General features: G+C 47.0%; 1 protein-coding gene and 1 long non-coding RNA gene across 2 annotated transcripts; one reads left to right on the top strand and one right to left on the bottom strand.

Annotated features, from left to right (window-relative positions):
• Positions 1-2,126: 2,126 nt before the first annotated feature.
• Positions 2,127-9,391, bottom strand: LOC128774162 (uncharacterized). Its single transcript, XR_008418571.1, has 3 exons — positions 9,286-9,391; positions 5,715-8,004; positions 2,127-2,604 (listed from the first exon to the last, which is right to left on the bottom strand). It is a non-coding gene; the product is annotated as an uncharacterized LOC128774162 (long non-coding RNA).
• LOC109251916 (histone H2A.N) lies at positions 6,171-9,680 on the top strand. Its single transcript, XM_019423912.2, has 2 exons — positions 6,171-6,332; positions 9,280-9,680. The coding sequence occupies exons 1-2, from the start codon at positions 6,171-6,173 to the stop codon at positions 9,478-9,480; spliced, it is 363 nt and encodes a 120-aa protein (XP_019279457.2). The 3' UTR covers positions 9,481-9,680.
• The last annotated feature ends 4,711 nt before the right edge of the window (positions 9,681-14,391 follow it).

Genomic DNA, 14,391 nt, shown 5'->3' with positions numbered 1-14,391 from the left:
TTGTTGATAGTGCTGCTATAAACATTGGGGTGCATTGGGTTCTAGGGATTTCTATCCCTACTGTCCCTGTGGCTCTAAAGCTGTGCTTACCTGTGATAGTGTTGAGTTGGGAACAAGGATCTTTCTTTAACTCTTTGGAAGGGCTGATACTGCAGACAAAGCTCCTTTTAACATAGTCAACCTGAGCAGGGAGGAGGTTGGGGTATATCAGCTGAAGAGAGGGAGGAGAGAAGAACCCACTGTCCTTTGATGAAAACATGTGGACTTTCTCTCCCAAGACAAGTATATTAAGCACACACACAAACCAGTTTATACATGGACCCCTCTGTCCCTCTGCCCAAAATAACCTGTCTATGGATCCCAGGTTAAGAAACCCAAGCTAAGGGAAGGGTCATACCACAGGTCCTAATCTTTGGGGAATGGAGAAGAATTCAAGAAACCATCATTGTCAGTATCCTGTGAGTCATCAGATGGGGACTGTCCCATAGCACATTCCCAAGCGTGGGCAGAGAAGCCACATGTTTATGGCCACAGGAAAGATAGCGTCAATGGTAGAGGAGGCAGCCTGGGACGGCCTCCAGAAACTCTTCCTGTCTGTGAAAACATAGTTTCTGACTATAAACATCTCCCTGGAATGTATCCTCTTTACTAATTACAGAAGTGCTTATCACACTGAGTTGAAGCTGGCTGTCCAGGCCTCATCCCTAAAGTCTCCAGGACAGAGGCCATGCTCTACTCACCCTTTTATCTCCAGCCCTCAAGCTGTGCCTGATGCCCTGTACATATTTTTTGAATCGCGTAGATGAATTAATTAGTGAGCTTATTTATTAGGAGAATGGGTGTGTGGGGGTGTAGTATTCTATTTCAAGGAGCCTGTGGCATTTCTCCAAGCCCCAAGCCAGAAAATCACTAACTCTCAATCTATCCTGGCCATTGGAAGTGGTTCTAGAACTAGAACATTTGGGGGTGTGATAGAAACCCACCAGAGGGAAAGCAACAAGGCACGACCACAATCAGTTGATGGATTGATAATGTCTTAAGGCAGGATGTATCAAACCTTAAAGTGTGTACGAATCACTTGGGATGTTGTTAGAAATGCAGGGTTTCAGGTCCCACCTCCAGCCTACTGAATCAAAATCTGCATTTTGACAAGATTCCCAAGGGCTGCTGCTGTTGGTTTGCAGGTGATACTTTTTTTTTTTTCATTTAAGCAATCTTTACACCCAGCCTGGGGCTCAAACTCACAAGCCCGAAATCAAGAGTCACACGCTCTACCAAGTGAGCCAGCCAGATACCCTAGAGACCATACTTTGAATAGCAAGATTTGAAGGAGTCTCAATGGTTGTATAATCAAACATATACTCCCTAGGGAAACTGAGTCCCAGGAAGAGCCCCTGCCTTTGACTAGGTCGGAGCAAGGTGCTGGTAGAGCTAAGACCAGAACTCAAAGCTTCTGCTTTGAGTAGTGGGTAGTCTCCACTGCCCAATGTGGCAGTGAGCATTTGTGAGACAACATGCTGGGGGAGGAAGATTGAGAAGTCAGGGAGGGCAGCACCCTGGATCTTCTCCAGGTAACCCCAGTCCCTTCCTATTCCTATTTTTAATTGGGGGGGGGGGTGGCCTTCTTTTTTCCATGTTTTTTTTCTCCTCTAAAAGCTTGGTGTAGATGGGAATCCCACCAGCTCTGGAAAACAGTATGGCGGTTCGTCAAAAAATTAAAAATAGAACTACCCTATGACCCAGCAATGGCACTACTAGGTATTTATCCAAGGGATACAGGTGTGCTGTTTCAAAGGGGCACATGCACCCCCATGTTTATAGCAGCACTATCAACAATAGCCAAAGTATGGAAAGAGCCCAAATGTCCACCCGCAGATGAATGGATAAAGAAGATGTGATATATATACAATGGAGTATTACTCAGCAATCAAAAAGAATGAAATCTTGACATTTGCAACTACGTGGATGGAACTGGAGGGTATTATGCTGGGTGAAATTAGTCAGAGAAAGACAAATATCATATGACTTCACTCATATGAGGACTTTAAGACACAGAATAGATGAACACAAGGGAAGGGAAGCAAAAATAATATAAAAATGGGGAGGGAGACAAAACATAAGAGACTCTTAAATATGGAGAACAAACAGAGTGTTACTGAAGGGGTTGTGGGAGGGGGGGATGGGTAAATGGGTAAGGGGCATTAAGGAATCTACTCCTGAAATTGTTGTTGCACTATATGCTAACTAACTTGGGTATAAATTTAAAACATATATTAAAAATAAACAAACAAAAAACTGGAAATTCAAAATACAAAAAATAAAAAATAAATTAAAAAAATAAAAGCTTGGTGTAGAGGTTAAATAAGATTGCTGGGGCTGGGAAAAATTTGGATTCTTTTCTTATCTGCACCTGACAAAGTAGCAACTATTCGGTACTAATATCATCCACCATTAATATTCGATTAGTATCTATAGTGCTGACACTCCAGGAACAGTGTGACATCATTCCCAAGGTGATATCTTCTAATCTGTCCCCCAAACTCCCTCTCCTCCTGCCATTCACCCAGAGTTTCTCAACTGGTGAGCTTTGGCAGTATTCATCTCCTAGAATTAAGATCACGAAATAAGATGATGTTAAAATGCACAGTGTGAAAAATAAACAAAATACAATATAATGCACAGTGTGCCCCTCTGACTTTTTTGAATCAACAAGATTAATTCCTCGGACTATCCAGAGGTAGAAATGATATGAGCAGTGCTTCTCTCCAAATTCTAACAAACTGAACCCTAAAGAAATGATACAGGGGAAAAGTAGAAGCCACAAAACCAGGAGACCTCAGAAGCTATGTAGTCCAGTGTCCCACCCAATGTCTGAATCCCCTCTACTGTGTGCTGCAATGCCAGACTTACCTGGGCCACTTGACTCTTTCGGCCACCCCCATTCTACGTAGATGTCACCGCACAAAAGCAGGCTCCAGGCTACCCCATTCCACGTAGACGTCGCCGCGCAAAAGCAGGCTCCAACACCATTTCACTCAGTCTTACTCCTGAGTCACTCCCCAGACACTCCATGACCTGAATCCCAACTGTCCCATCTTCTTGTTACTCATTACCCCTATTTATGAGCTTGGTTTGTCCTTTGGATCTGATAGTCCACAAGATAGGACCAGGTCGAAGTGAATTATAATCAAGGAGGAGAGCCAAGGTCATGGCCAGTTAAGGAAGAGCCTTCTATTTTTCTCAAGTCGATCTCCCTCTTAGAGTTTCTATCCGTAGAATTCTAACACAATTATCACTAAACTCCGTAAAGTCGGCCTTCTCAGTGTCTAAGGTCTGTGTCTGTGCTTAGCCATGTCACAGTCACTTTCTCCTAGTGTCCCCACCCTTTTCAAGTCTCTAATTAGCCCTTCTGTACTGAGTAGGGTTCGGATCAGAGGAGCATTTTCCCCATACAGTTCTCAGGAAGCCTTAAGGATACAGTGGCACCCAAGCTTTAGATACTTGTACTGAGGCATCGATGGCGGCTGGGGATCTTCATTTCAATAAGCAGCTCAGGAGATTTTGCCGCAGGTGGGCGGGAGGCCTAACTTGGGAGAAATAGTGATGGGAATTTTGGTGCCAGACACATCAGAGATCAGTTCCTAGCTTCGCACCTTACTGCCTGTGTGACCTTAAACAAATTAGTTTATCTTTATAAGCCTCAGTTTCCTCCTCTCTTCTATACTTCTGAGTATTAAAACCACAAGGTGAGATGTCGATATAGTGCTTTGTATAATTCAATGCAGGTACTGAGCATTCAGTAAATACAAGTTAGCATTGCTGTTAGTGTAACTGCTTCTTTTATCTTCAGGATAGGGAACGTATTTATTTTTTTAATGTTTGTTTATTTTTGCAGCAGAAAGAGTGTGGGGAGGGGAGGGGCAGAGAGAGGAGCCAAAGTGGGCTTTGCACTGACAGCGGTGAGCCCGATGCAGGGCTCGAACTCACCAACTGTGAGCTCATGACCTGAGCCGAACGAAGTTGGATGCTCAACCGACTGAGCCCCCAGGTGCCCCCAGGATAGGGAATGTATTAGCAGGCAATTTATCGCATATCCTTTTTAGCTGACTGAGATTTCTAACAGATGCTGGTGAGTCTTCTGATCACCCTATGACTTCTCCCTATGTCAGCTTTGTGATTCCTCTCAGTAATTCGTCACCATTTCCATGCAGACCCATGGGCCTTGCACTTAGTAGGGTATCACAATTTGCTGAGTATTTTTTAATGAGTGAGTGCCATCTGGCCAGGGCTTCTTACTACACTCCCACGGCAACATCACCTCTCTTGTCACCCTTCTCCAGTGCTCTCCAGCATCTTCTGGACGTTACAGTGCTCGTTTGGTTCCCCATTGCCCCCATCACTGAAGAGTGCCATCCCACAGATGACTTCTGCCAGTTTGTATTTACTTTGTTGCATTAAGACGCCCAGTGCATTTCATCATATATGCTCTATGCATATGTTGCATTTTTAACTAGACAGATAATGAGTGATGAAGCCGGTAAAAGGAGAGTAGGAGTTGAGGCGGTGGGTAGGATGTGCTTTGACAGCCAGGTCATAGACTGTCTTTTTCTTTTCACAGGAGTGTTCAGTATAGTTCTTTGTCACCAAAGAATTCATTCCGGGGAGTTGAGCCTGCACCACAGATAGGCTGCATCCCAAGTTCTTGGAACTACATTCCAAGTTCTTCATCAATGAATAAATACACGCAGCAGCCGTGCAGAGCACACGTGTGTAACGACAAGGAGAGTGGGGCTCTGGCGTTCGGGTTGGAAGAGCAGCAGAGCATGGGGTTAGAAGCAAAGGCTCAGGGAGGGGCCGGTCCTGCCATCGTGCACTGTGTGGGACCCCCGGACAAGTCACATGAGCCCTTCCAGACTCAGTTTCCTCTTCTGTAAAGTGACGGTAATACAAATACCGACCTCATATTGTTGCCCTGAGAACTGATTGCAGTAAGGTACATTACACACTTTGTATGGGGTCGGGTACATAGGGCTCGATAAATGGGAGCTCCCAGTGCATCAGTCCCCACCAGTCTCCTGAGCTGGGGCTTCAGTGTGGCTCATAACTGGGAGAAGGAGGAGTTCTGTTCTGGTTCTTCTTTTGACACTCTGGTTCTCTGGCGTCCTCTTATCTGCTCCTTCGTGTGAGGCTGGGCATTTCCTTGTAGCTCAGCTGATAATGCTAATTGCGGGGAGTTCGCGACCTCTCCATCTAGGGTTTCTCAACCTTCAGTCTTGAAGGTACAGTGACTCCCTGGCTTCCCTATTCATGCTTTGTCACCTGAGTTCCTAATTGCTCTTGCACAGCCAGGTACCCCTCCCAGTGGAAATGCACACACACAGGGCACATCCGTGCAGAGCTGTTCCTCGAACTCCAACCCCTGATCTTGTGGGGTTGCTTCGGGAAGGTTTTACAGAACAATGAATCCTAAATCTGGCTGGTCATTAGATTCACCTGGGATGCTTTTATTTTTTTTAATGGTTATTTATTTATTTTGAGAGAGAGAGAGAGCAGGGGAGGGGCAGAGAGGGAAGGAAAGGAAGAATCCCAGGCAGGCCCTGCACGGTCAGCGCAGAGCCCTGAGCTCCATCCCACAAACCAGGAGATCATGACCTGAGCCAAAACCAAGAGTCGGATGCTTAACCAACTGAGCCACCCAGGTGGCCCCAACTCACCTGGGATGCTTTAGCAAAAGATGCAGCTTCCAGGATCCCAGGCTCAGTCCTTTTGAATGGAAATCTTTGTGGCCAAGAACCACTATAATAAGAACACCTGGGGTCACACACGTAAAAGGAATCACTGCGGAGATCCGTGTTGCCTGGTAAATTAATGGCCGTCAGGTCAAAGTGGTCACTCTCTCTTTTACATGGGAAGAACAGAGGAAAGGTTAACATTTTGAGTTTCCCACCTCAAGCTCTTTTCCAGAATGTACCATCAGCCTGCCTTGTTAGACTCCACACCTAGTATTTCTTAAGTGTTCTGGGAGTATTGTCTCCTGCAGGTGCAGTCACTAACCACTGATTTTATTAGGAGAGCGTGCCTTCCAGCTCCCCCTAGCAAACCCCTTTGAGGCGCTCACTTGCCTCCAGCCAGTGCTGTGACCTAGACGTGTTAAGGATCAAGCCTTCCACATGTACTGCATTTGCCCACACCACCTAAGATGCCCGAAGAAGACTACACTTTATACTGCAGCCCAAGAGAAGTATGGGAGGGCCAGCTCAGCCTCTGGGAAGAAGAAGAGGAAGAAGAAGAAGGAGGCCTATCTTGGTTACGTGGGGAAAATCCTAAAGCAAGTGAGTTGGGGCTCTCCTGATGGAAGCTTAGAATGGCCAAGACCCGTGTCATGTGAGTGGCCCTGGGTGTGTTCTTGACTTCAGCTTTTCTCACACAGGGGTCCTTCTTCACGCCCCAAGTTCCTGAAAAGTTGCGTGCAAACAGCTTCGATAAACTGGATCTGCAGATGGTTGCTATCTTTTCCCACTGGGCTCGCTGTCTGTTGGCAGTAACTCTGAACACCTGAGCTCTTCGTGTCTCTCTTGGATCTGTTGACAGGCAATCTAGAAATTGATTCTTAAATGCCCTCTTACAGAGAGAGGATTCACCACCTCGTCTGTTCTTATTCTGTGAAGAGGCACTTACAGCAGGTTTTCACTAAGTGGTGCTCTGTACTTCGAATGTACCTAGCATGGGTAGGCTTTCGTTCCTCCTTCCCACCCACCCAACCTCACTTTGTAGCCTACAGTTGCAGAGAACAAAATCAGAGAAGGCTTCCCCTTTGGAAGAAGCTACGGGGAAGAGAAGAAGGTAATTTTGTGACAGATGTAAGAAAGCTTGATTTTGAATTTTCTCCATGACGATAGGGCAGGGCTGAGTGTTCATGGGTGATCGTTACAAAAGCCCCCTGTATTCCAGGGGTTTCATTTGGACTCTGTTGCTTATCCTAGGAGAAGAAGGGGAAAATGGGATGAAGGAATGCTAGGAGAAGGAAAGAAATATGTGACATAGGGCCTGGTTTCTCAACCCCAGCACTTAACCTTTGGGGGCTGCTTCATTCTTTGTTGTGGGAGCTGTCTGGAGCATGGTGGGATTCTGGGCAGCATCCCTGGCCTCTACCCACTGGATGCCAGTAGCACCCTGTCTCCCAACCGAAAATGCCCAGAGACATTGCCCCCCACTGAGAACCTGCATTTTCTGGAAGGGCTCTCTGTGCGAGTTCTTGGACCGAGTAATCCTCTAATCATTAGTCTGTCCTTGGCCTGTCCTTCACTGCGTGGGTCTGGCAGGCCACTCTGCTTCTGCAAGTCTCCCAAGGGTCGGGTCTGCGCCTTGGGTCAGCCCCTCAGGGCATGTGAGGATAAAACATGTTGGTTGGATTAATGTGTGGAGCATCTCAGTAGAAGCCAGGTCTGCTGGGGAACTCAGATGGAAACGATGTGGTCTGTATCACAAAGGGGCTCACAAGTCCTGCAGGATGGGACCACAGAGGACATGGAGAAACCTTTCAACTACGGCTTCAAGCCTTTCCTTTTACAAAAAAATAAACTGAGGCCCAATGTGAGAATATTACTTGCTTATATGACATCTCATGCCCATCCAGAGCTAGGATTAGAGTCCTGGGTGGGTGATTCTCAGGGCACCTGAGATCATTCTCCTGATGATTCCAGCTGCCCCTCTAACTTTAGACGAAGTCATGAATGACATAAATTGGCATGTGATGCAGGTTCTGAGAATATACAGAGCCCTGATCTTTAGTGGGAAGTTGTGGAACACAGATAAGCCAGAGGGGTTCTTGGGGAAGAATCCTAAAGGGTGGATAGGATTTGAAAGGTGGGATTGGGTGTCAGCATGGTAGGTAGAGATGGGAGATCAACAGTGGTATGGAGACCAGAAAACGTAGGGACACATCCGAGGAAGAGCGAGTTTTCCCAGTGTGGCTGGAGATCATGTCGGCACAAGGAGGTAAGGCTGAAAATTGAGAAGTGTTCAAACAAGATGCTTACTAATACGAAATACAGAGTGTGAACATCTACTCTAAACTTCTATCAGGGCACCTGGGTGGCTCAGTCGGTGAAGTGTCCAACTCTTGGTTTTGGCTCAGGTCATGATCTCATGGTTCGTGGGTTTGAGCCCTGTGTCGGGTCCGCAATGTCATCACAGAGCCTACCTGGGATTCTTGTCTCTCTCTCTCTCTCTCTCTCTCTCTGTCTCTGTCTCTGTCTTTATCTCTTTCTCTCTTGCTCTCAAAATAAATAAACTTAAAAACAACTCTCGCTCTCAAACTTTAAAAAAACTAAAATTATATTTTCCATCTTCTGAAGGTGTTGGATGTTAATTCCACTTCTGTTAGGAAAAATTAAGGCACAAAAGTTTTTTTCTTTAAGAGAGTGTGAGAGGGGGAAGAGAGAGAGAATCCTTTTTTTTTTTTTTTAAGTTTATTTCTTTATTTTGAGAGAGAGCATGTGAAAGTGGAGGAGGAGGCAGAGGGAGAGGGGGAGACAGAGAATCCCCAGCAGGCTTTGTACTGTCAGTGAGGAACCCAATGTGGGGCTGGAACTCATGAGTTGTGAGAACATGACCTGGGCTGAAGTCTGACACTTAACTGACTGAGCCACCCAGGTGTCCCAAGAGAGAGACTCTTTTTTTTTTTTAATTTTTATGTTTTTATTTTATTTTATTTTTGAGAGAGAGACCGAGTGCAAGCAGGGCAGAGGCAGAGATAGAGGGAGACAGAATCTGAAGCAGGCTCCAGGCTCTGAGCTGTTAGCGCAGAGCCCGACGCAGGGCCTCAATTCACGGACTGTGAGATCATAACCTGAGCCGAAGTCAGACACCCCCCCAAGAGAGCGACTCTTAAACAGGCTCCACGCTCAGTGCGGGACCTGATGCAGGGCTCGAACCCACCTGGGATGCTGAACTGAGCCACGGTCAACCAACAGAGCCACTCAGGTGCTCTTGAGGCACAAAAGTTTAAGTGACCAGAGTTAGTATGTATTCTACAGATAAAGGTGCTCTTTCTCACCAGCTACAAATTCCCCTTCCTCATCTTCCTCAGACAGTTGATAGATACAATGACCTAGTTTCTTTCCTCACACCCCTACCATCGTACCTGTGGTGATTCGTGTGGCCCCATGTATGCACGAATCCATGGAAGGCGTATGTGCTGGGTTAGACCATAAATTGCCAGCTTTGGGTGGGAAGCCTACACTGCTCTGTCTTACCCTTGTGCCATTTCTGTCCCAGACTCACCCAGACTTCAGTGGGTGCTCCTGGATCTCAGATGCACTGGGCTCTTTGGAGGACTGGCTGCTGGAACGGGTTAGCCTGGAGGTGGTTAGATTGTCCTTCTACAACCACAGAAAAGCCATCACCAGCAGAGAGATCCCTGGAGCAGTTAAACAGAGATCCTCTTGGAAGAGCTTCTGTATCAATGAACTGTTCTGAATGGCTCTGTTGTCGAGATGATTGCACTTGTCAAAAATAATCAGATATGTCAGAGGGCTGAGTCGGAAGACGAGGTATCAGACAAGGACCTGTTGCAACAGGAGTCTTGGTGCTACATAGGTGGTCTCTGGGTCCTGTGCTTTTAGCCTCTGACTTAATTTGTGGGGAAAAAATAAAGGCATTTTGTCTTGTGTGTGTAATGCGTATTTTTTATGGCTTTAAAATTTTTCTTAGGCATGCTTCTTCCCACTTGAACTTACCCATTGTCTTTTTGGAGGACACAGCTTAACCCATTATACCATGTACTCACCATCTCTCCCATGTTCAGCCCCAGGGCTAGAGACTGCTGTGCTGGAATGAATGCATGATTTTTTTAAAGCCCCTCTACTTAGATTTATAAGAACAACAACACCAAAAAAAAAAAAAAAAAAAAAAAGTAAAGAGAAAAAGGGTCTGTTTGTTCTTTGAGTATAAGTCTCATTGCATTGGTTATCTATGTAGCACTTAGCCTAATAGCATGTGTGTAGTGAGTGTCAAACGTATAAGCTGGTCCTAACTGTAGAAAAATAAAACAATTATAGTAGCATTATAAAAATATAACGATTTGGGAGCAGAAAGAATAAATGGGCTGATATAGTTTAGATGTGATAGTCTGGGTAAGCCTTGGTAGGTGATGTGAAGGAAGAAAGGTGCTAAGCATGGGGAAGGATTCTGGGCTGAGGGAGCAGCCTGAGCAAAGGTCCTGAGGCAGGCAGGCAAGCTGAAGCTTATTAGAAAAAACCAAATGAAAGCCAGGGAAGCTGGGTTCTGGCAAGCAAGGGAGAAGTCTAGTGGGAGAGGAGGTTGGAGAAAAAGACCGGGGCCAAGTCATGCAGAGTTTGATTTTATTCCGAAGATGGTATGAAGCCACTGAAAGATTCTAACAGGGGGACTGACATCTTGTTTAGTTTTGTGGGTTTTGGGGTGTTTTGCTGTTGAATTTTATCCTCCAGTAAAGTGTACAAATCTGAACACACCCCAAAGTTTTACATGTACATACCCAGATTAAGATACAGAACATTTCCATCGCTGCTGCTGTGTCAAGAATGGATTGAAGAGTGTGCAAATGGGAACTCTAGTCAGAGATCTCTTGTCTGAGTGTAGTAGAGAGATGACTGTGGCCCCCATGAGTGTGGGTGGTTAGTAGAGAGGGGGAGAAATGAAGGGATTTGAAATGAATCTGAGATAGAATTTGCTAACAGGATGGGGGAGGGGTGAGGAAAAAGTGAGGCTTCCTCGGTTTGGGGCTTGAGCCGTGTGGTGAACTGTGGTGCTGGCTGCAGAGACGAAGACTGGAGGAAGGAGGACAGGTGTTTGGGGAGAGGCGACAGTTGAGAATTCCATTCTGGACACGTTTTCAACACCAGTGAAAACTGCAGATAGAGATGCTGAATGGATAGGACTGGACCAAAGATATAAGTTTGGGCATCGTCGGTATAAAAGGTGATGTACATGAATCAGAAGGAATGAATGTGATCACCTAGGAAATGGGGTCAAAAGGAAAAGACAGATTTCTCAAAACCGAGGTTAAAGAAGTTCTAGTATTTAGAATCAGATGGTAGAGGATGGACACACCGAGGAGGAGAGATCTGAGAGGTCAGGAGAGGGTGGTGGTATGGAGGCCAAGGGAAGAGAAAGTGGTCTGGTCCGCTGTGGACAATCCTGGGGACAGTGTGAAAGGGGACACGGAGGGGCACCTGGGTGGCTCAGTCGGTTAAGTGTCCAACTCTTGGTTTTGGCTCAGGTCATGATCTTGAGGTTTGTGAGACCGAGCCCTGCATCGGGCTCTGTGCTGACAGCATGGAGCCTGCTTGGGATTCTCTCTCTCCCTTGCTACCTGCCCCTTCCCCGCTCTCTCTCTCTCTCTCTCTCTCAAAATAAACTTAAAAAAAAAGAATACACTTACGAAAAGAGACATGGACATCCAGGGCATTTGGCGACACGGAGATCATAGTGACCTTGAGAAGTCAACTCTCTGGAGCAAGGCGGGGCATCAGGCAGATCTGAGCAGGCAGAAGAACGAATGGAGGTAGCCAGAAGAGACAGCTTTTTGGATGGCATGGAGACATAAGGAGAATTTTAGTGCTGAGAGGGAACAGAGACATGGGTGGGTAGACAGAGGCACTTGGTATGCAGACAGCGGTATTTAAGATGAGCTCAATCGTTTGCTGATGGGAATTCTGCAGGATGGGCTGAGATAGTAAGTCAGAAGAACATAGAAAAAGGCAAAGGGTCCAGGACCTTGAGAAGGAGGGGGTAGGATTCAGAGCAGAAGCAGAAGAGGAAAGAATGAGTAAAAACACTGGTAAGTGTAGAGATTTCATGATCAAAAGGTGAAGAAGGCACCACATTTTTTCTTTCAGAAGGAAGCCAGTGAGAGTGGAAGAGGGCTGTGAGGGGGTTGATGAAATGAAGCTGTTGTCTAAGGGAGCAGGAAGTGAGACCTGGGTCCCTGGGGACAGATGGCTCACCAGCAATGAGTGCCTGTGTTCGGCCTGTGATCACGAACCAATGGCAAAGCCCATCTTGCTGTGTGATCTTCTCCAGCAGCTGGTATCTGCTCTGAACCAGGAAGGAGAGAGGCCGGGGAGCAACTCCATGATGGACAATCCAGGCCAGCTAGGAGGGACAGGGGATGAAAGGGGTGAGGACATAGAAGACACAGAAGATATCAGGTCCGTAAACCGAGTTTCAAAGAAGGAATTTCTCTCTCCAGCATGCTTCAGCCTTAGCCCACCCACGAGTGCACATGCCTAGGAAGCAGCGGTGACACCCAGTGACCACTCCTTGAAGTGCACCTGCTCCGTGCAGGTCCTAAAGCAGCCTTGTATGAAATGACCTGGGGGGTGATCTGCTCCACGTGGGAGCCACTCAAGCCCCACCCCATTCTCTCCGTCATTGTCCCTTGGGGGATTCTGTACCACCAGCCCTGGGCTCTCTATGGGGACAGAGGAGCTGCTGTTCAGGTGGGTAAGTAGAGGTGGACTGTCTGGGCACTGAAGGCAATCTGGAGGGTGTTCGCTCGGACTGGGGCTTCTCTGCTAGGGTCCTGCTGTCCTGGGGATTCAGGGCAAGCATCGTAGGACAAGTCTGGGCATTCCCAAAACCATGCGGGGTTTGGACAATGCTGGCTAGTGACACAAGCCTCTTCCAGCCCACGGTTGCCCTGGGGTGGGGGTTGGGGATTGTCAATCCAGCTGATTCAAGAGCTGAGTGAAGACCCCCCTCTCTCTACTACCCTCCAAGTGTTGACTGTCCTCAGGGATCTGAGAGGGCCCAGATGTCTCCCTGACCCAAGCAGTGGGACCTGGCTTAGTCTAGAAGAAAAGCTGGGCTCCTCCCTATCTTCTGTCATCTATCATAGGTAGTGGGCTGACTGCTGGGCCCAGCAGATTCAGGAAGAGCTCTTTGCCTCCCCCTCAACTGCCTAAAAAGAATCGAGAGGAGGACCTGCCAGGAAGAGAGCTATTACCGTAGATAACTACACTATGATATGGGGGGATGGGAGCCAGGGAGGAACCTGGCAAGGCCTGTTTGATGAAAGTCCTTAAGGTCCCACTGTTTCTGAGGGGCCCAGACATTGTTTACCAGACATTTATTCTTTTTCATCTTCCTGTGAATTTCCTTCCTTCCATTTATTTATTTATTTAACATTTATTTATATTTGAGAGAGAGAGACAGACACATGCACACACACACACACACACACACACACACACACACACACACACAGAATCCGAAGCAGGCTCCAGGTTCTGAGCTGTCAGCACAGAGCCTCATGCAGGGCTCGAACTCACGAACCATGAGATTGTGACTTGAGCCAAAGTCAGACATTTAAGTGACTGAGCCACCCAGGCGCTCATTCCTTCCCTTTAAAGTCCCAGATCCCTACCCCCTTCTCCTCCATTCAGAAATACATATATACCTCATTTTGCTTAACCGTCTTTGGTGTTTCCATGTCTGCGTGGATCCCCCATAAGTACGAAATGAAATTTGCTTTTACATGTTAGTCCATCTGATGTCAGTTTGAGTCTCAGTCCAGCCAAGAGGACCTTGAAGGGCAGAGTAAATTCTTCCTCCCTAAGAGTACACACGAAATTGGGATAGACTGGCTTTATCTGTTGTAGCCATAGCCAGGGCCATGACAACCTGCCCTGTTCTGATGCCCAGGTCACTGGAAGAACTAGCAGTTTCCTGGTGTGGGTGGTTTGGACTTTGATGCCAGGAAGACTTGAGTCTACTCCCTGCCCTACCACGTGCAAGTTGCAAGAGCTCGGGTAAATCACCTCATCCCTCTGAGTCTATTTCCTCTCTTGCAAACATGAACATACTGACTTTTCAGGGTTGATGAGAAGGTCAACGGAGATAGGCATGTAAGAGGCCTAATCAGTGTCTGGTACATAGTAGGTGCTCAACAAATCTTCACTTCTTGCCTTGGCAGAGCACAAGCTTGCACTCACTGGTCAGAATGAAGACTCTTTCCTCCTTATCGCCCTCAGCACCATTTCTGACCTGCTGGCTTCTCTTCTCTAACCACCGGGTTCAGTCTTCAATTTGGAAACTCTTGCTATGGCTTGGCATTCAGACTGAGTGAGGAGAGGCCATAGGTAGGGTGCTTGAATTTTGAGGAGCTGTCCAGCAACCATCCTTCTTACCTGTTTTGAGAAAACCCCCTTGCGTGTAGACGTATTGGAAGGAAGGGTGCTGCTTGTGCCTCACCTCCCGTGTTGGAGACAGAGAGGAGTCCTACCCAGAACTTTGAATCTAGAAGGAAGGGTAAAGTTGAAGAGAGGGTCACAATCATTTCAGGGCAATTGCACCCAGCCCCTGGAGCCCCTGTGGTACCTGTCCATTTCCTAATCTGGGTCTTCA

The sequence above is a fragment of the Panthera pardus genome, unplaced genomic scaffold (genome assembly GCF_024362965.1).
Source record: "Panthera pardus isolate Hobbes unplaced genomic scaffold, ASM2436296v1 HiC_scaffold_3, whole genome shotgun sequence".
In the NCBI taxonomy this organism is placed as follows: Eukaryota; Metazoa; Chordata; class Mammalia; order Carnivora; family Felidae; genus Panthera; species Panthera pardus.
This window is presented reverse-complemented; position numbering and strand designations above follow the sequence as displayed.

Excerpts from the sequence above, each read along its gene's own strand:
- LOC109251916 (XM_019423912.2), top strand. The coding sequence starts at position 6,171 with ATGTACTGCATTTGCCCACACCACCTAAGATGCCCGAAGAAGACTACA. Across the intron at positions 6,333-9,279 it reads TGGGGAAAATCCTAAAGCAA|ACTCACCCAGACTTCAGTGG; the intron begins GTGAGTTGGGGC and ends TTTCTGTCCCAG.